Here is a 20336-nt window from a genome sequence, read left to right as displayed (position 1 = left end):
TCCGGTCTGTGACCAGTCACAGACCGGTCAGATCACGGGTTAGGTGGCGACTGGCGGTCTGACGCACGCCTTGCCCCATCCCGTCAAGACGAAAGCCTCTAGGCACTCGTCTCAAGCCGGAGCTAGCGTGTAATCTCTTAGAGATGGCACGTTAGCCCTGGTTAGATTTATACCAGGCTTCATCCCAACCATTACAGGCAAGATGCTACATGAAGAAGGGCAAACATGCACGTTGCTAAGCTGACACGTGGTGGACAAGGATGACTGATCTGTGACCAGTCTGACACTGGTCGCGTCATCAACAGACAGCCATAATCCCACGTCGCACCTGTTTCCGGCGGAAGTGGGGTAGATATGGGCCGTCCCGTCAGAAGGGCACCCGGACAGCAACCGTACCGATCTCCGTCCGTTTATGAAGAGAAGAACAGTCCAGTTTGGAGAGGGAGAGGGGCATGTGGTATCCCCTTGAGATATAAAAGGAGGACCTTGCCCACTTAGATAGAGAGAGGACTTTTGGACACAAGGCCTTCTCCAGATCCGATCCCAGAGCGATTGGGGGCTGGTTGACACTTTGTTACTTGTGCATACACAAATCCACCAAAACACAGGAGTAGGGTATTACGCTTCCCAGCGGCCCGAACCTGTATACATCGCCCGTGTCTCGCGTTTCTTCCTAGCTGGCGATCTTTCCACATACCGAGAGAGCTTGAGATTTCACCCTAAGCCCCCGGCCGAACCGGCAAAGGGGGGCCTGTGCGGTCTCCCGGTGAGGAGCCACGAGCTCCGTCACGTTACAAACACATATTTAAAAGTTTTACATATAAATTAGTTTTTATCACTAATAAGCTGATACGACTTATAATTTATTTTTAGGTAATCGATTCGATGGGACCCTTAGTTTAATACGCTCTCCGTTCAAAAATAAATTAACTTATGACTATAAATCTAAACATCGCTTTTTCTAGATTCGTTGATAGGATTTAAATCTTTTTGATGGAGAGAGCGAGTAATTACTAATTAGTGCTCAATTTGGCGACAAAAATATGAAGCACTACTACTGTTATATCAAATACAGGAGCACATAAACGCATTTTCCAAACAGAAATTACAAGGTGACCATCTTGTTTGAATCGTTCCACTCGAAGAGAAGCAAATACCATTATACGTTAATACCTGTCACATCTCTGGCTGGTACGCCCCAATTTCATCTCACCAGCCACATGAGTCCGAAAATGTAGCATTAATATGATAAGCTAGACTGTTGCAGCTTAATTGGAAAGGTTAGTTGACTTTACTCTAAGAGTTCAATCATTGTCTCATTAGTTGTCAGTATCTCACTGAAACGTGTGGAATTAATCTTATCTTACTACTTGTTGATTTTGGCATAACTCTGTTTAGCTACTTGCCATTTGCCAATACTCGATATTACTGTAAGTCTTTTACCCATATGCCATTAAAAAAGTTGAAGGTTACGCGTGTGCCACAAAAAAGTTTTGAGTCACCTGTATGCCATGACACAAAATTTCGTTTACCCGTGTGCCATTCCATCCACCTTCTGTTAGAGAATGAGCTATGACATGTGGGACCCACGTATGAAAATGACTAAATTGCCCCTAAAGCATTTTCATCTCTACTCCTCTCCCGTGCGCCTCCACTCGAACCCTAGCCTAGCTGCCGCCGCCGCCGGTCGTCTCCGTCTCCGTCGCCGGCGCGCCACCGCCGGTCGTCGCCATCGCCGGCGCGCCGCCGCCGGTCGTCTCGCCTCGCCAGATCCGGCGGCGCGCCCAAGCTGGCGTGCCCAGGCCGGCGCGGCAAGCCGCCGCCGCCGCCGGTCGTCGCCATCGCCGGCGTGCCACCGCCGCCTCGCTTCGTCTCGCGTCGCCTCGCCGGCGGCGCGCCCAGGCCGGCGCCCCAAGGCCGCCTCGCCTCGCCCCCGGCGCGGCACGCCGCCGCCGCCGGTCGTCGCCGTCACGCCGCCGCCGCCAGCGTGGCTGAAATAGAGCAAGGGCAAAATAGACTTTTCAAACCTCTGTTAGTCTCCGTTAGTGCTGATTCCATCCAAAGTGGCTCACAGGTAAACGAAAGTTTGTGTCATGGCATACAGGTAACTCAAAACTTTTTCGTGGCACACACGTAAGCTCCAACTTTTTTAATGGCATAGGGGTAAAAGACTCGTATTAAGAACCACTACTGCACAAGCTGGGTTCTTTGGTGGTTAAGTATACATCTGTCCCTTCTTGGCTGGTACAGTGAACCCCCAACTTCATTTCACCTGCCACATGAATCCTGAAATGTAGCGTTGATATGATACAGAAAGCTAGTCACCTGCAACTTACAAATTTCTAAATCTTCTGCAACTTACAAATTTCTGAATCTTCTCCAATCTGCATGCACACTTGAACACTATGTAAGGGTGAAGTTAGCTCCATCTCCACAAGTTCAGGCACAACTGCAAAGTGCAAGGTCAGGTCAGCTCATCATCAATGGATTGGCCAGCTTCAGCTTCCACTTGCATCGCCATCCTTCTCTTCGTTTTCTTGATTTCATGGCCGTCACTGTGCGCCTCCGACGACCGGCTTGCCATCGGCAAGACGCTGTCTCCCGGCGCAACCCTCGTCTCCGACGGCGGCGCCTTCGCCATGGGCTTCTTCTCGCCGTCGTCCAACTCCACTAATGCTACCTCGTCGGGACTTTACCTCGGAATATGGTACAACAACATCCCCAAGCTCACCGTCGTGTGGGTCGCCGACCAGGCGGCGCCCATCGCCGACCATCCTTCCTCCCCGGCCTCCACGCTAGCCGTTGCCAGCGACGGCAACCTGGTCTTGTCCGATGGCGCCACCGGCCGCGTCCTTTGGAGGACTAACGTCACCGCCGGCGTGAACTCGTCGGCGTCATCGGGAGGAGGAGTCGGTGCTGTGGCGGTGCTCGCCAACTCCGGCAACCTCGTGCTCCGGCTGCCGGACGGCACCGCCTTGTGGGAGACGTTCGAGAACCCCGGCAACGCGTTCCTGCCCGGCATGAAGATCGGCGTCACCTACCGGACGCGCGGCGGCGTGCGACTGGTCTCATGGAAGGGCGCCACCGACCCGTCGCCGGGGAACTTCTCCTTCGGCGGCGACCCGGACCGGCCGCTGCAGGTGGTCATCTGGAAAGGCTCGCGCGTTTACTGGCGCTCCAACCCATGGAAGGGCTACATGGTGGTGGACAGCAACTACCAGAAGGGCGGCAGGTCGGCGATCTACACCGCCGTCGTCTCCACCGACGAGGAGATCTACGCCGCGTTCACACTGTCCGACGGCGCGCCGCCGATGCAGTACACGCTGGGCTACGCCGGCGACCTCCGCCTGCAGAGCTGGAGCACCGAGACGTCGTCGTGGGCCACGCTCGCCGAGTACCCCACCCGCGCGTGCAGCGCGTTCGGCTCATGCGGCCCGTTCGGCTACTGCGGCGACGTCACGGCCACCGCCTCGACGTGCTACTGCCTCCCGGGGTTCGAGCCGGCGAGCGCCGCCGGCTGGAGCCGCGGCGACTTCACGCTGGGGTGCCGGCGGAGGGAGGCGGTGCGGTGCGGCGACGGGTTCGTGGCGGTGGCGAACCTGAAGCTGCCCGACTGGTACCTGCACGTGGGCAACCGGAGCTACGAGGAGTGCGCGGCGGAGTGCCGCCGGAACTGCTCCTGCGTGGCGTACGCCTACGCCAACCTCACCGGGAGCTCCACGAGGGATGCGACGAGGTGTTTGGTTTGGGGCGGCGACTTGGTGGACATGGAGAAGGTGGTCGGGACATGGGGTGACTTCGGTGAGACGCTCTACCTCCGGCTTGCAGGTGCAGGTATGTAAACGTACGTACCAGTGTTTAAAATAGCGGGCTAAGACATAGCAAGCTAAATGGAGCTATAGCGGTTAATTGTATATGAGAGCAAATAGCTAGAACTCTTCTCAGACAAGTTATTGCCGGAGATAGCGACGGCTATAGCTGGAGATTTAAAACCTTGATATGTACCTGGTGTTTGGATTTTTTTTTAATTTTAAGATTACACGGAAGACACACCACTACACATTTGTCATCATTTGTTTGGGATTTTGTTCTGCAGCCTTGTCTCAACACTACTGATCCTCTGTAAATATTTTTATAAAAAAACTCTATAAGAAGAAAAAACTGATCACAATTTCATATATAGAGTGGAATTATATATGCTTTGCAAAAGTATTTCAAACACTAGTTAGCTTGATGCAAATTAATCAAGGTTCTTACTTTGCAGGTAGGAAGCCAAGGACTAGTGCACTGAGATTTGCACTTCCAATAGTTTTAGCAAGTGTTCTTATACCCATATGCATTTTAATATGTGCTCCCAAGATCAAAGGTACCCATATTTATTTTCATGAAGTTTAGTACTTTAGGTCCATGGGTAAGGTGATACATGTTCAATGCATTAATACCCTACCTCATTTTTCTTCGCGAATATAATGAAGAAATTATCAAGAAAAAATATGGGGAGAATAACAAGAGGCGGGCCTTGCGAGTTTTGAGCATTTCTGATGATCTTGGGCAGGAAATCCCAGCCAAAGATCTTGAGTTTCCATTTGTTGAATATGACAAGATCCTAGTTGCAACAGACAACTTTTCTGAAGCATCTTTGATTGGAAAAGGAGGTTTTGGCAAAGTTTACAAGGTAACTCATTCATATGCTGACCTAGATAATTTCTGAAGAAAGAAAATGCAGAGTCAAGCTGATCCTCCTGAACTTTCAGATAAACAAACACCCAAAGTTTATGGTGTGATGTAAATTTCTTAAAAAAAAGAAGAAGAAAAAGAAAATCATTCAAAATACAACATGTGAGTATTCAGTGATGATGTTTCTTTTATATTTCTGAAGGGAGTGTTAGATGGCCGGGAAGTTGCAGTCAAAAGACTTAGCAGTTGGTCTGAACAAGGAATAGTGGAGTTCAGAAATGAGGTGGTCCTAATTGCCAAACTACAGCACAGAAACCTTGTTCGACTTGTCGGTTGCAGCATCGAAGGAGATGAAAAGTTGCTGATTTATGAGTATATGCCCAACAAGAGCTTAGATGCTTCTCTTTTCAGTATGTTCTCTACTAGCAGTCTATCACACCACAAGTTGCCTAATTGTCACACACAATAAACCATTGATGCTAATCAATAGTGTTGCTTATTTGCAGAGGGTAAAAGAAAATCAGTGTTGGACTGGTCCACACGGTTCAAGATCGTCAAAGGGGTTGCCCGAGGACTTCTTTACCTCCATCAAGATTCAAGATTAACAATTATCCATAGAGATCTTAAGGCAAGCAACATTTTGTTGGATGCAGAGATGAACCCAAAGATATCGGATTTTGGTATGGCAAGGATTTTCGGCAACAACCAGCAAAAGGAAGTCACTAAACGAGTTGTTGGAACATAGTGAGTATTGTCCAAACCATTTGCACAGATTAATTAACCTTTTTTTTTTTACAATTCTATGTGTGGACTAACTATTTGAAGTGGTATGATCCAATTAGTGGCTATATGGCTCCTGAATATGCTATGGGAGGTATCTTTTCAATGAAGTCCGATGTCTACAGCTTCGGCGTTTTACTTCTAGAGATAGTAAGCGGTTCTAAGATAAGCTCTATTGATCTCATTGAGGACTCCCCAAATCTTCCAGTCTATGTAAGCATTCCATTTTATGATTTTGCAATCACTTATACAAAGATCCATTTTATGAACCGGTAATCACTTATACACCTGAGGTGTAAATCTGATGGATGCAGGCATGGAATCTATGGAATGAAGGGAAGGCAGACATTATGATAGACTCAACTATCACTGCAAACTGCTTATTGGATGAAGTCATTCTCTGCATCCATGTGGCCCTCCTGTGTGTTCAGGAGAATCTCAATGACAGGCCACTCATGTCAGATGTTGTGCTCATCTTGGAGAAAGGAAGCAAGTCACTCCCAGCTCCAAATAGACCGGCTTATTTTGCACAAAGGAACAACAATGAAGTAGAGCAAGTAAGAAATGGTAGCCAGGGCGCTCAGAATTCTAACAACAACATGACTCTCACAGATCTAGAGGGACGATGAGAACACTGTTGTTTGTTAAGAGTGATATTATAAGGCTTAAGGTGATCAACTCAACTAGATGGGCTCTAAACCTACCCAAGAAAATTTGATAGGGAAAGGTGTTTTGGTTATATCTTAATGTGAAAGAATGGCAAGAATGTTTAGCATGAAAAAGGATGATAAGAAATTGATGTCGTTACTCATTTATCCTTAACATTCATTAATTAATCCTCTTCTTTTTCGCATGCCTCAGCTTTAAGAAAGAGATATGGTCGATATTTTTGCAAACACTAGTACTCCCTCCAGGCTGATAATACTTGTCGTTTTAGACAAGGGTGAGGTCAAACTTTAGAATATTTGATTATGAATCATTTTTAAAATATTTGTCATTCAAATATGGTGATTACGTGTATAGATTAGCCTTAAAAAGTACTTTAATAAAATCGTATATTTGTTAACACTTTTATACATATTATAATGGAAAATAATAGTCAAAGTTGTATTTTGAAAACCGTGCTCTTGTCTAAAACGACGAGTATTATCAACCCGGAGGGAGTAGTAGCTTTTATAGCTGGGGGGTAATTTCATAAACTTTATTCTTTTCACAAAATATATATACTAGTACAAGTTTGAGTATAACTAACCGATGAACATTTTCAAGTCAACTGGATGATCGGTTAATTCCTCTAGTACGCTAGTCTAGAGAGAAAGGGGAAAAAAAAAAGAATAGTTGGTTATTTTGGTTCAGCCCTAACGCCTAAACTCGTCAACTGCGCCAGATTGAACAGTTGTCAAGCCTGGTTTGGGGAAAAAGTCCACTTCGACTCCCTTCATTGTAGGCCGAATCTAATTCGTGCCCCTCAACCGAAAAACCGGATAGAACGACTCCCCGAACTATTAAAACCAGTGCAATTTGACTCCCTCAACGGTTTTGGACAGCGGTTTTGCTGACGTGGCGCTGACGTGGCAATGTTGACCCGGTCTTCGTCCCACGTGGCGCTTACGTGGCATTATAATTAAAAAAAATATCTATGGGACCCATCCGTCATTCACACATACAAATACATTGTAGGACCCACTGACATGTAGAGCCCAGATGTCATCCTTTCTTCTTCCCTTCTTCCTCCTCCCTCTCTCTCTCCCTTCTCCGTCTTTTCTCTCCCCATTTTCTCTCTAGTGTCCCCTCCACCCCAAGGCCCAGCCGCCGCCTCCTCCCTTCCTCTCTTCTTTCTTCGCCGACGACGCCATTCCCCACCGGCGTGCGGCGGCGGCGAGGGATTTCGCCGGCCAACTAGCTCCATCCTCAATAAGATAAAATCGAGGGGTTGGTTGCTCCCGGTGGAAGAGCCCCGTGGTCTCCGCCGCCGCCCCGCAGCCTCTGTCTTCTCCATCCACCGCCAGCTGGCGCCGCGTCGAACCACCACAAGCGCAAGAAGCTGGCGGCAAGGCGGAAGAAGGGCAAGGGGCGCCTCGGCAAGAAGCCTAGGCGCTCCGATGACCCCGCCGACCGCCCTCGCCGCCGCAGCAAGCCCAGCGACAAGTTCCTCAAGCTGCTCCGCAAGTGCCACCCTACGCCACCCTCGAGCCCAACGTGTCGCGGCGAGGCCCACCACGCGTCGCACCCACGGCGTCTAGCGCCCCGCGCGCCCGCGCCCCTGGGACGGCGGCCTCCGAGCGCGCCCGCCGGGTGCTTATGCGTCGCTTGCCGTACTCGATCATTCCTGCGATGGCATCTCAGGGCGTTGTATTGCTCGCCGTGGTCGTGGCGGTGGCCGTCATGTCCGTGTCGGTGGCGTCGGCGCCGGTGGACGGAGGCGTGCTGCCAGCGCCGGCGCCGGTCACGGGCGCGGCTGCAGTGGGGCGCGGCGTCAGCGGCGCTGGCCGTGGCGTGCTCTGTCGTGCTGTCCATCCTCGTCGCGGGTGGGACCATGCACTAGGCACGCGAGGTAGTAATGGATGGAATTGGTTCGTTGATAATCTCCGATTTGGACACTGCTCGTTTTGGGTCGTTTCCGGCGATAGAGTAGTAGTACTAGCACTCTGTTCATTTACATTTCAGGGCCTGTTCATTTACTCCGACGACGAGAAGCACCTCTCGGAGGAGGATGAGGAGGAGTAGGGGTGGAAACGAGCCGAGCCAAGCCCAAGCGGGCTTGGCTTGGCTCGGCTTGCAATGGCTTGCAACAAGCTAGGCTTGGCTTGGCTCGGCTCGGTTAGGGAAACGAGCTAAAACATGAGCTCGGCTCGGCTCGTTTCCTGGCTCGAGCTGGCTCGCGAGCCTTCCGTTGAAGCTATATAATTTGTAATCATTAAGAAAAGCAATAACAAATCATCAACATGTAAAATTAAAATAACTTTATATATTAAATTCATCAAATTATAGATGATAAATTACATATTGACAAATAATAACTCCACTAGTAAATAAAATTGTCAATATAAATACATGATGGCTAGGCTCACGAGCCAAATCAAACGGCTCGCGAGCCAGCTCGGGCTCGGCTCGTTTCAGAACCGAGCTTAAAAGGAAGCTTGGGCTAGGCTCGTTTGGCATTCAAGCCGAGCCGAGCTAAGCGAGCTCGAGCCAAGCCCGAGCCGAGCTCACAAGCCCAAGCTTTTTTTCCACCCCTAAGGAGGAGGAGGAGGGGGCCTCCAGCTCCGCCGACGACGAGGCCGCCGACGCCATCGTGCGTCCGAAGGGGAAGAGAAAAGGGGGAGAGAAAAGAGAGAGAAGGGAGAGAGAGGGAAGAGGAAGAAGGGAAGAAGAAATGATGACATGTGGGCCCACATGTTAGTGGGTCCCACAATATATATTTGTGTGTGAATGACAGATGGGTCCCATAGATATTTTTTTTAATTCTAATGCCACGTAAGCGCCACGTGGGACGAAGACCAGGTCAACACTGCTACATCAGCGCCACGTCAGCAAAACCGTTGTCCAAAACCGCTGAGGGAGTCAAATTACACTGGTTTCAATAGTTCGGGGAGTCGTCCTATCCGGTTTTCTAGTTGAGGGGTATGAATTAGATTCAGCGTACAATTAAGGGAGTCAAAGTGGACGTTTTCCCTGGTTTGGAGGAACCCTGGTTTGGATCAGGTTGGGTCAAAAAGTAGTCAAATGTGGGCTTACGGCCTATAAGACCAACCCGTTTGTTGCAAGTCCGGACTCTCCTGAAAGCCTTGAAGAAGCCCAACCTTTTTCTTTGAGTGGACTAGCCCAGCTAAATGCACAGCTAGTGGGCTGCTTCAGTCAAGCCCAGTAATTTGATGAATTACTTCAAAGCGAAACTGTAATACTCTCTTTCAAATTACTTTGTCTCAAGTGTTTGATCCTCGATCATCAACTCCTCTAAACTCATATAGTTCAACATATATTTTTAAATTCATCATGACAAATATTTTCATAATATATAATTCACTGTTATTAAATTGCACGGGTTTTTTTAAAAAAAATAATAATCAAAGAAAAACATGTTCGACTTAGAAAAGAACCAAATAATTTGAAATAGATAAAGTAGAAAAGTTTAATAAGCTTACGATAGTATGAAGTACTTTTAAATACAAATCTACGACCCCATCGTTTGTCTTATATTGGAATCAGTCGCTACCCAAATTTAAATTTTAAAAATTGATTTCTAATTTATTTTTACAGTATTGGTTTCTAAATTACTACTTAGAACATATATATATATATATATATATATATATATATATATATATATATATATATATATATATATATATATATATATATATATATATATATATATATATATATATATATATATATATATATATATATATATATATATATATATATATATATATATAAATTTTACTTATACATTATTATTATTTTGCTAATATGTCATACGACGTATTATCCACATATGCACAACCGATGAGCCCGACATATACCGTATTTTTATTTAAAGTTAAGCATTTGAACGTATACATTTCTTTAAACGTACTACATGTCTTTCGTGTAATTAAAAATGTTCGCTTTTGCTAAGAAACCCTGTAAAAATTTGGTTGATACTGTGCACAGAGGACAGCAGTACTAACCGTATCCAAAGCGCAAACCGCGCAGTAGTAGGCTAGTAGCACATCTCCATAGTTTACCCGCGCACGCAACCAACAGCAGCCAGCTGCAACGTGGGCCCACCTCGCCCACTCCAGTGCTCCCGCACACGCGCCTCACGTGCTATCCCTCCCAAACACTACCACCAAAAAAAAAAAAAAAGAAAAAAAACACACCGAAAAGTCCACCCACCCGCACACCGCACCACCACGCCTCCCAACACGCAAACCCGACTCCTCTCGCACAGGCCAAAACGCCACCAAAATTAAAGGGCAAAAAAAAGGAAAAAAAGGAAAAGGAAAAGGAAACGCCTCGCCGGGAATGGGCAAGCAGCAGCCGCAGCCGCCACCGGCGGCGATGTCGGCGCCACCGCGGAAGCGGAAGAAGAAGGGGCGGCCCTCCCTCCTCGACCTCCAGAAGCGGACCCTCCGCCTCGAGAAGCTGCAGGAGCCGCCGCCGCCGCCACCGCCCCCGCAGCCGCGGCGGTCCACGCGGAGGAACCCCGCCGGCGTCGACTCCGGCGACGAGGGGACGGCACCCGGCGGCCGCCGCGAGAAGAAGCTCCGCCTCGTCATGGGCCTCCCCGACGGATCGGCCAAGGTGGGCATCGTTTTCGTTCCCCTTCCCTCCCCTTACCCGATCTGAGACCCCCCGCTCCGAATCCGCGCCAATTTGGCCAATTCCGCGCGGAATTTGGCCTAATTCTGGTGCCGCCAGGGGTTCGCCGTACGGATCTGCGCAGCCGCGCGCCGCCCGAGGAATTTTCTTTGCTATTTTGGGCATGAAAAGGTCGCCCTTTATTTATTTATCTTTGTGACAAGGTGCAGTGGTCAACTCAGCTCAGCGGCGAGCTCTCCCAATCATTTGGCGGGGGATAAACCAAAAACCCTCGCATCTCCCGCATCGCCTTGCCTGCGGCGACAATAATTGGCGCACAATTCTTTTTTTTTAAAATGGCTCAGTTCGAAGCTTTTAAAGTCGTGCCCTTTTTATGGGGGGAGGGTTTTGTCTGCTTCTCGCGCCAAATTTTGCTACATTTCACGGCATCGCTAGATCTGTACTTGGTTACAGGCGCTGTGGTAAACGAAAGCCCCACTTTTTTCTTGTGCTTTTATCTCCTCCATTATTTTGGATTCTTAATCTGAGTTTTTTTTTTCTGTCTGTTTTGATTTTCTTTTTATCTTTTGCTGTTGCTGCCGCAGGGAGAAAAGACGAGGAAAGCGACGGATGGGAGTGAAGGTTGGTGTTCCTTGCTCAGATGCATTTATTCTTGAGATTTCTAGGAACAAAAAACACCTGGGCGAATGTGTATGAAAGATGCCATTTTTAATTCTTTTAGTGCCTGAGGCATTCCAGTTATTTTTTCTGGTTTAATTAATGCTTGTGCCTCTGCCTCTGATTGTTGCTGTGCTCGTGCTCGTGGGTTGATTTGTTCACTCGCCAGAGCCGTCAGATTCCGGGCCCACGACACCTTTGCCGGACAAAAAGTTGTTAGTCTTCGTCCTTGATAGGCTGCAGAAGTGAGTTGCTGTGCTCTCTGCTTGCTCTTCCTCGGGTTCAGTTCATTCACAGCTGCATGACCTCTAACCTAAGGTGGATTTCCTGGTTTCTTGCAGGAAGGACACATATGGTGTATTCTCTGACCCTGTTGACCCCGAAGAGGTTTGTGTTTGAAGATGATAATGTTTCAGATATTAGGTTTTCTTTGTTTTGTTTCTCTGGAGTTGATTGATCTGTATCTTAATGCGTATCCATGGCCAGCTGCCTGATTACCATGATATTATCAAGCATCCAATGGATTTTTCAACAATTCGGAAGAAGCTCAATAAAGGGGCTTATGGCAACTTGGAGCAATTTGAGGTCAGTGTCAGAGCGTATGGTGATTTTTGTTGGCCTTTCCTGTGCTGTTTCGATTTTCCTTCGTTAACAGTCAGGTGTGTGGTAGGCAATTAGAGTAACTCTTGGTCTGTTGCAGTTGGATTTGAATGTTGGGTCTTTAACTTGGTTATGTCCTTTGGCTGGATCAGCTAGTTTAGCCTCCTCTGCTACATGTGCTGCCCAGTGCCAATGTTTTTATTTTGTTCTTCTTTCAGCATCCATAAATATATTTTCTTTCATATCCAGAAGTTCATTAATGAAGTTTTGGTATCTACTACCGTGGTCATTTAAAAAAAGTCTATTTTATACTGGTGCACTAATGCACCGTGCTTTTTAGGAGCAGATATTCACTCTCTGACTCTTAATCAAAAGAGCTAGAAACATTTAATATGAATAATATAATAGAAACCTTCGAGTTTGCTGCCAAGTTACTTTCAGTGACAATATTCCATCTGTACAAGATTTTGCAGTTACACCTGATCTCCCTAGGAGAATATTGAAAAATCTCAACAATTTGAGGGCTAGTACAGTAAAATATAGCTACATTTTATCTTGTAAAAGTGCACATAATAAGTTTCTTCCAAAGGGTACCTACGCAGCTGCCAGGAGTTACTGCTATTGATTGTATTAAAGGAATTCTAACAGAAAAAGTATGAACAAAATTCACAAACCTATCTTATGCAGTTTTCTTGGTTTGCTCTATTTGGACATTTGACCGAAGAAAACCTGTATATCTTGAAATGGGAAACAAGAAGGATATATTTGTATCTATATTTGGCGCTTGAGTTATCCTTCTTTATGCTGCAGTTCATGCAGTGTCATTGACTTCTGGATGTGGAATTTCTGTCAGCTAATTGTGGTAGGCTATCAGAGGATGTATTGTCTATCATTCCTGGGTGGTGCTTTTCTCAAAGATCATCTTTGGTTTCTGTGTTATGCTTAGCTTGCTGAATTTAAATTGTACCAAGGGAAAGTCCTTTGCCCTGTTAATATGCATGGAGGGAACTCTTGAATACTGAGATATCCCATGCCACTGTATGTTTAATTCTACTGTACTTGTGGTTTCTGGCTAAATCAAAGGATTTTTGGGCCATTTAGCCATGAAGGGTGCTTGGATGATATCATCTAAGTTAGTTGGTAGTATCTACAATAAGACGAGAGTTTTTGAATGCCTTTCTTCTTTTATGAAATTTGCTTTAATACTCTGTATGACACTGGAATTTATTTGTCTTATGCATGTGTGTTTATGTTTGCAGTACATATTCAAGTCACACTCAAAAGAAATCACAAGTACTTAATATGAAAATGCTGCTAAGTGCTAACACATCAACTGTTATAAAGTGTGTTGAGCCTCAGGTTGGAATTATGTGTTGTTGGAAATATGAGATAGACAACTGTAAAATGAGAATATATGAACTTTCTTTAATTATGATGCTAGGAAGGTTTTCTGTGATATCTGCTGCAGCTTCTATCAAATGAAGTTTTACTTGTCTGCTACCATCTCCTACCATTTCAGACATATCTGATCCACTTATTTGTACCAGACATCATAGATTTGTATTTTCACAGGGTGTTAGACTTTCTTTTACTTTAAATAACACCAACATCATTCTTTTGATTAGTTTTATGCCATGCCTTTCTGTTTTAAAACATTGGCTCAGCCGCACACACCACAAACAATTTGATTCATATACCACTCTTGAGTACTGCATGTGCTACTGTTCGGTCCAAGTTGCAGGCTGCACTAGTTGTAACCGTGTACAGTTTACATTGTGTTGAACCCACTATTTCATATCTAGCTAAAAGGCTGTCACGCACATAATATTTTTGAAAAAAATGTTATGCATTCCTAAGGCTCATCCTAATGTGAATACTTCTTTTTTTTTTTTGTTATTTTCATCTTTCTGCAACACACTATTCCTTCAGTGGACCAGAATGCTACTAGTGCTTTCTTAAGCTCGTATGACAGGACCTGAAGTTTTAATTTACAGGATGATGTATTCTTGTTAACCTCAAATGCGATGTGCTACAATTCACCAGATACAATATACTATCGACAGGTAAAGAATCATGCTTGCATGTTTTGTTTTTATGTAACCATAACGTATGCTGCATATGTGATATTTGTGTGCCATGTATTATAGGCACGGGCGATCCAAGAGCTTGCCAAGAAGGACTTTGAGAACCTTAGGCAGGATAGTGATGCAAGTGAGCCAGAACCAGAACCGGAAATTAAACCAGATCCTGAACCAAAGCCACAACCACGGAGGGGCAGGCCTCCAAATAAGAACACTATCAAACAGAAAGTTGGGAAGCCACCGGTAGAACGCGCTACTGCAGACTTTTCTGGAGCAACACTCGCTAGTGTTGGAAATAATGGACATCGTACGCAGCCACCATTTGATCTGCAACGGCAAGTAATGAATGGATCCTTTATCGCAGATGTACTGAGAGCTTCTTTTGCCAGTCGAAATAATGGATACAATTGGTCTAACGAGCGCAAATTGGAAAGAATTGAAGATTACTCAGGTTTTATTTATTTTCTTTTATCAAAGTTTTGTGTTTTGTATGGGTCAACACTCAGTGGGAAATTGCTGAACATTTTGACAAACTTAATGTCTTCTCCTGACCACTTGCAATGCCATTCGTTTGTTGCAGGGTCTATCGGTAAATGGTCAGCAAAAAGTGGGAGAAAACCAATTCTGACAGAAGAAAGTAGCCGAAGCACTTATTGTCAGCCTCAACCTTCGAGTTCAATATATGAGCTGCCGGTGTCGTCCTCATACAACGAGACAAGGAAGCTGCTAGTTCCAGTTGAGTGTCCGAAATATGAGTCCTGTCTATAAGTGCTTCACCATATATGTTTATATAATCTCAACCTTTTTCTATTAATGTTTGTCAACAGCAAGACATCATCACTGACACTAAAACTCTTTTTATTTGTCAGGTTGGGGTTCAGTTGCAGCAGTCCTATCCCCGCAGCTTGGCACGTTTTGCTGCGCAGCTAGGTCCTGTCGCTTGGGAGATTGCGTCCAAACGAATTGAACGTGCCCTTCCCCCAGGAACAAAGTTTGGCCGTGGGTGGGTAGGAGACGGTGAAGCACCGAACGCAACTCAGCCACCAGTGCTTACTACATCTTCAACAGCCTTGATACACCCAAGTAGTACAGAAACATCAAGTGAACAGCCAACTCATAACGGTACGGCCAGCACAAGCCATTCAGCAGGACCTCAGCCATCTTCCGCACCATATGCCTCTTCTACAATCACAACTCATAGGGTCAATTGTCAGTCATTACCAAGCCAGCAACACGGATCAGTGCCACAGGTTTCAGCAGAAAGAGGTGAACATGGTGCTGAGGTGAAGGGCAACCATAATAATCTTCATGAACGGCCAGCCATTCAGCACACTGTTAATGGCTTCAGTGCTGTTTCAGGTACTAACCCAGACTCATAAGTAAAGTTCTTCTGATCTATGTCTCCTGTTAGTTCTGGTTCTAAGTTGGCTACTCCTAATGCCCTGCCAATTTTCTCCTGTTTTTATTTTCCTTTTAAGGATCAAACATATTCCCTTCTGCGGCACAGATGGTGGCGAATCGGATGCAGACACATACAGCTGATTAGCTAGCTAGTAGAGAGACCTGAGATCAACATAGTGAATTTAACATTTGGATGCAGAGCTCCAGTGAATTGTCCATCATGATCACCAAGCAACAAGGGCCTGCTCACACTAGGCACTAGCAACTCAGCACCAACTGTCCAAAAACCTCGGATGATCCAAGTTCTGACAAGTGGCAAGTCTTGTGAGCCATGTCGATCCACCACGCCGTGAATTGGCATTGCATTTGCGAAAACATGTTGTGTGATTGATTAGAAACATAGGATAGCATGCAGAAAATTGCAGAGTAATATGTAGGGGGAGGTGTATTCAGCAGTGTGTAGTAACAGCGGTGAGTTCCAGTTGGAGATTCAACGATTCTGATGTGTAGAAACCACAGGGAAAACTTTCTGTATAGATTATTCATCAGTGTTTATGATTGGTTGACATTATCTGTTCTCCATTTGGTAGAATTAGATAGCATAGCAGATCATATATAGGCTTGCAAGATATGAAAGTTCATCACAAACTCTCATCAAATACATTGAGATGCAGTTTTCTTTTTTCTTTTTTTCATCTCACACTGCTGGCTGACATTGCTACAAATTAATAACTGTATCAGCAATTTTTTTTTTATTTTTTTTAGAGAAGGGTATTTTTTACCCGGTCTCTATATCCAACCGGATATATACGGCCATTGAAATAGGAAACTTAGCCCCACAAACAACCCAATCTGAAATTCGCTCCATAGAAGATTTGAACTAAGGACCTTGGGGTACTACTCAGGTCAATGTAACCACTAGGCTACACGTCCTTTCGTTTATTGCAATAGGGAACTGTATCAGCAATTGCAGAAAGAAACAAGGCAAATTCGTTTATTGCAAGTTTGCTGATGATGATGCATGTACTTCCTCCGCCCGCTTGAGCTCCTGCTGCTCACGCCAGATGAGGACGGCGGCGAGCAGGAGGACGGCGGCGCCGGCGAGCCGGCCGGGGACGAAGGCGTCGTATATGACGACGAGGCGGCGGAAGACGCCGTACATGAGGACGGAGACGGCGACGCAGCAGGAGACGGCCAACTTGAGCGAGATGTCGTCGTCGGCGTCCGTGGCCTCGTACAGCTCCCCTCGCGCTTGCTGCTCCTCCTTGTCCGGCGGCGACGTCGGCTTCCGGCGAGGCCACTCCGCCGCTCTGTCAACGTCGTCGTCAAAATACTCAACGGCAAAACGGACTTTTGTCTCGGATTGATCCTTTTTTTCTCTTTTGATCCGGACTCGGATTGATCGTTGGTTGCATGGGAAACGGACTCTGACTCAGTCGGTATCCATCCAACACGCACTGATCACGTCACGCTCTGTTTAGATCAAAGGTTGGGTTTAGATCCAAAGTTTGGATCCAAACTTCAGTCCTTTTTCATCACATCAATATGTCATACACACATAACTTTTCATTCACATCATCTCCAATTTCAACCAAAATCTAAACTTTGCACTGAACTAAACACAACCAAAAATAAAAATTTGGTCTAAAACGTCACATCAAATGTTTGGACACATGCATGTAATATTAAATGTTGAAAACCAATTGCACAATTTGCATGTAATTGCGAGACGAATATTTTGAGCCTAATTGCGCCATGATTTGATAGTGTGGTGCTACAGTAAACATTTGCTAATGACGGATTAATTAGGCTTAATAAATTTGTCTCGCAGTTTACAGGCGGAATCTGTAATTTATTTTGTTATTAGTCTACGTTTAATACTTCAAATATGTGTCCGTAGACATCAAAATAATTTTGGCGAATGAAGCCTTAGTAAATCTGTTAATTTTTGGGTGAATAGCTAGTTTAGTCTAGTCGTTGCTCAAGTTTTACCGAAGGCTCAATTTGGTCCTCCAGGTTTCATTTTGTTCACATAGGTCCCCCTAGGTATTTGTTTCACATAATATGCCATATGGCTATTGCTAGTCAATATTTATGTTAGAAAATATCCCTTTTGCCCTTAATTTGTATATAACTATACACTAGATAAGAGAAAACCAAGATGAATAAACAACATTGCATATGTATTTTCCATTGTTACAACATGTGCACATGAAACTTAAGCAATGGCTATCGTATACACTTGCAAGTACATAATTTATTTTTGTTTTACATAAATTACTATGCATTATCTATAAAAAAATTCATTGCATGCAATTTTTTCTCTTATATATGTGAACGAGGGGGTACAAGTGTCATTTATCAATAGAGTTGTTGGTTATGTTTACCCATGTGGCTTCTAAGTGGGTTCAAAGATAAGTTTGAACTAAAATGAAAACTTGAAGGACTAATATGGATAGATTGAAATATCGATGACTAAACTGAGCCTCGGATGAAACTTGAAGGACCACTTTAGCTATTCACCCTTAATTTTTCTCACAATAACCACAAAACTTTGTCACAAAGGACTGTTTTGTTTTGTTTTGATGCCAAAACTTACCTTATCAAATAGTTGGACTACCTTGTAGATACCAAATTAGGGTTATTGGTCTCGTGTTAGCCACTTCAGGCACCTTAAGGATTGACACAGACATTTCCATAATTTTGACAAATTGGTCCTTCTCAAAAGTTTATTTCAAGAATAAACCATGACAAAAACTTATTTTAAGAATAAACCGCGACCTCAGCGCCATACCTGATGACGCTGAGGTCCAACATAACAGCGCCACCTATTTTGGCGTTGAGATATATGCCGAGTTGACGTGTTACACCAGACCAGCAGAAGGTCAGCGCCAACCCCTCGGTACATGTTAAATAAATAATATGCCATTCTATCGAACAAACTATGGTGATTTAGGAGGATGGTAACGTTGTAGTTGGTCATGGGTCAACGCCAACCCTTCTGGCACATGTTAAATAAATAAGGAAAAAGTACAAAAATACCCCCTAACTATCGCGTACGATCGAATTACTCGTGATAGTTTAGGGGGTAATTCGTACTTTTTTCCATATGTCATTCTATAGTACAAACTGGTTTGGGAGGATGGTAACAATTAATGCCAAGCTGATTTTACTACTACGATGAAACCAGATGAAACCAGAACTTCGATTTAGTTGGGCAAGTAGGTGTATTAACGCATGTTTGAGGTCAGTGCCAAAATACATGGTGCTGTTCTGTTAGACCTCAGCGCCATCGGGTATGGCGCTAAGGTCGCGGTTTATTTTTAGAATATATTTTTGTCACGATTTAATTCTTAAAATAAGCTTTTGAGAATGGTCAAATTGTCAAAATTGATGGTAAAGTAAAATACTTCAACTATTTTTTTTTTCTGAAAATCACAATATTTGCACAACCGCTGTGTTCTCCAGTGATTCTCCATCTTCTTCCTCATAGTTTTCTCTGGCCCAAAGTAACCGATCTCCCAAATACCTGAGCTATCATGTGATAAGCATCAGAATCTTCCTCCTGTCATGCTCCCCATCTGTCATGCTCCCCTAAACTTTGTAGCCCTCGACGCGACCTACAACTTTGTAGTTGAAAAATTTTTGAATAAAAATTGTTTATGGTCCCAAAATATTGTTGCATGTTTATAGATTTTGATTAATTTTAAAATTACATTTTGGGACAAAAAATGACTAAAAATAAAAAAAAATCAACTACAAAGTTGTAGATCGTGTCGAGGGCTACAAGTTTGATATAAAGTTTGTCTTCATTAGAGTTCACATGAAAAAGTTATAAATTATTTTTAAATATAAAGTCTTTAGACCGTCCTATTTGACCTAGATGATATTCAAATCCAAGTTTAGGGACCGGGGTGACACAACTAAACAAATTGGAGGACCTAAACGAGTGATCTGTAAGTTTAGGGACCGGGATGACACAGTCGAACAAGTTTGAGAACCTGAACGGTAGATTGGCGAGTTTAGAGACCGGGATGACACAACGGTACAAGTTTAAGGACCAGTGATAAACTTTATTGTGTTTCTGCAGTTATGTATCTGTTTTTTCTCTCTCTGCTGAATCTTGTTCCTTTTTGCTGTAAGACTATAAAATACTATGTAGTTTTCTCATTTTGTTAATGAAATGGAAGAGGTATATCCTCTCTTTCTCAAAAATAATAAAAAAAAACTCGTATGAACTGTACCAGTCAACGTTACAAAATTAATTAAACAGGAGGAGAAAGCAGAAAGTTCTCGAGGACCTTTCGCGCGACATCCCTGGTCAACCTGGCCCGCCTGCGCTCACACGCATCAATCACGGCGAGTACGGAGGTCTCCACTAGTATCACTAGGCCCCAAGCCAAGAGAGTCAGCATCAAACCCTTGGTTCCGCGGTAGACGATGGCAAGCGCGAACATGAACAAGGTGCCGAAGAGGCCGAACAGCTCGAACGGGACGTTCTCGTTGGACCACCAGGTGTCTCCCGCGACCCGATGGGTCTCGGAGATAGCCCCCGCGGTCACGCTCACGTCGCTGTCGTTCATCCCCGCCGCCTGCAGCCTCGGCAACCACTCCAGTGGCATCTTTCCGGCCGCGAACGCCGCATCGATCTCGGCGTCGATGTTGTTGTTGCGGCTGATGCTCATGCTGTGATGGATGATGGTCGTTTAATTCTTCAATTCAATTTATTTGGTTGCGAACTTGCGCATTGCGATGCCAATTTCTATAGCTCGTGTGCTTTGGGCCGGAGGGGTCCCTTTTGGGTGATGTATATATGCACTTTGATGTAAGCTG

The 20336-nt window shown here is 45.0% G+C and overlaps 2 protein-coding genes across 2 annotated transcripts; both read left to right on the top strand.

Moving 5' to 3' along the window:
• Positions 1-2140: 2140 nt before the first annotated feature.
• LOC9268457 (G-type lectin S-receptor-like serine/threonine-protein kinase SD1-13) lies at positions 2141-6266 on the top strand. The gene is made up of 7 exons (XM_026020365.2): positions 2141-3834; positions 4265-4366; positions 4476-4675; positions 4880-5087; positions 5184-5421; positions 5520-5670; positions 5772-6266. Exons 1-7 carry the CDS (start codon positions 2484-2486, stop codon positions 6084-6086), a joined length of 2565 nt encoding a protein of 854 aa, XP_025876150.1. The 5' UTR covers positions 2141-2483; the 3' UTR covers positions 6087-6266.
• Positions 6267-10401: 4135 nt separating this feature from the next.
• On the top strand, positions 10402-16189 carry LOC4347782 (uncharacterized). Its single transcript, XM_015756984.3, has 10 exons — positions 10402-10746; positions 11349-11385; positions 11591-11666; positions 11763-11808; positions 11908-12006; positions 14016-14084; positions 14169-14553; positions 14683-14837; positions 14972-15461; positions 15581-16189. The coding sequence occupies exons 1-10, from the start codon at positions 10468-10470 to the stop codon at positions 15646-15648; spliced, it is 1704 nt and encodes a 567-aa protein (XP_015612470.1). The 5' UTR covers positions 10402-10467; the 3' UTR covers positions 15649-16189.
• Positions 16190-20336: the final 4147 nt, after the last annotated feature.

Source organism: Oryza sativa, chromosome 9 (assembly GCF_034140825.1).
Source record: "Oryza sativa Japonica Group chromosome 9, ASM3414082v1".
NCBI classification, from domain to species: Eukaryota; Viridiplantae; Streptophyta; class Magnoliopsida; order Poales; family Poaceae; genus Oryza; species Oryza sativa.
This window is presented reverse-complemented; position numbering and strand designations above follow the sequence as displayed.

Excerpts from the sequence above, each read along its gene's own strand:
- LOC9268457 (XM_026020365.2), top strand. The coding sequence starts at position 2,484 with ATGGATTGGCCAGCTTCAGCTTCCACTTGCATCGCCATCCTTCTCTTC. Across the intron at positions 3,835-4,264 it reads CCTCCGGCTTGCAGGTGCAG|GTAGGAAGCCAAGGACTAGT; the intron begins GTATGTAAACGT and ends CTTACTTTGCAG. Across the intron at positions 5,422-5,519 it reads AAACGAGTTGTTGGAACATA|TGGCTATATGGCTCCTGAAT; the intron begins GTGAGTATTGTC and ends TGATCCAATTAG.
- LOC4347782 (XM_015756984.3), top strand. The coding sequence starts at position 10,468 with ATGGGCAAGCAGCAGCCGCAGCCGCCACCGGCGGCGATGTCGGCGCCA. Across the intron at positions 11,809-11,907 it reads ACCCTGTTGACCCCGAAGAG|CTGCCTGATTACCATGATAT; the intron begins GTTTGTGTTTGA and ends ATCCATGGCCAG. Across the intron at positions 15,462-15,580 it reads TGGCTTCAGTGCTGTTTCAG|GATCAAACATATTCCCTTCT; the intron begins GTACTAACCCAG and ends TTTCCTTTTAAG.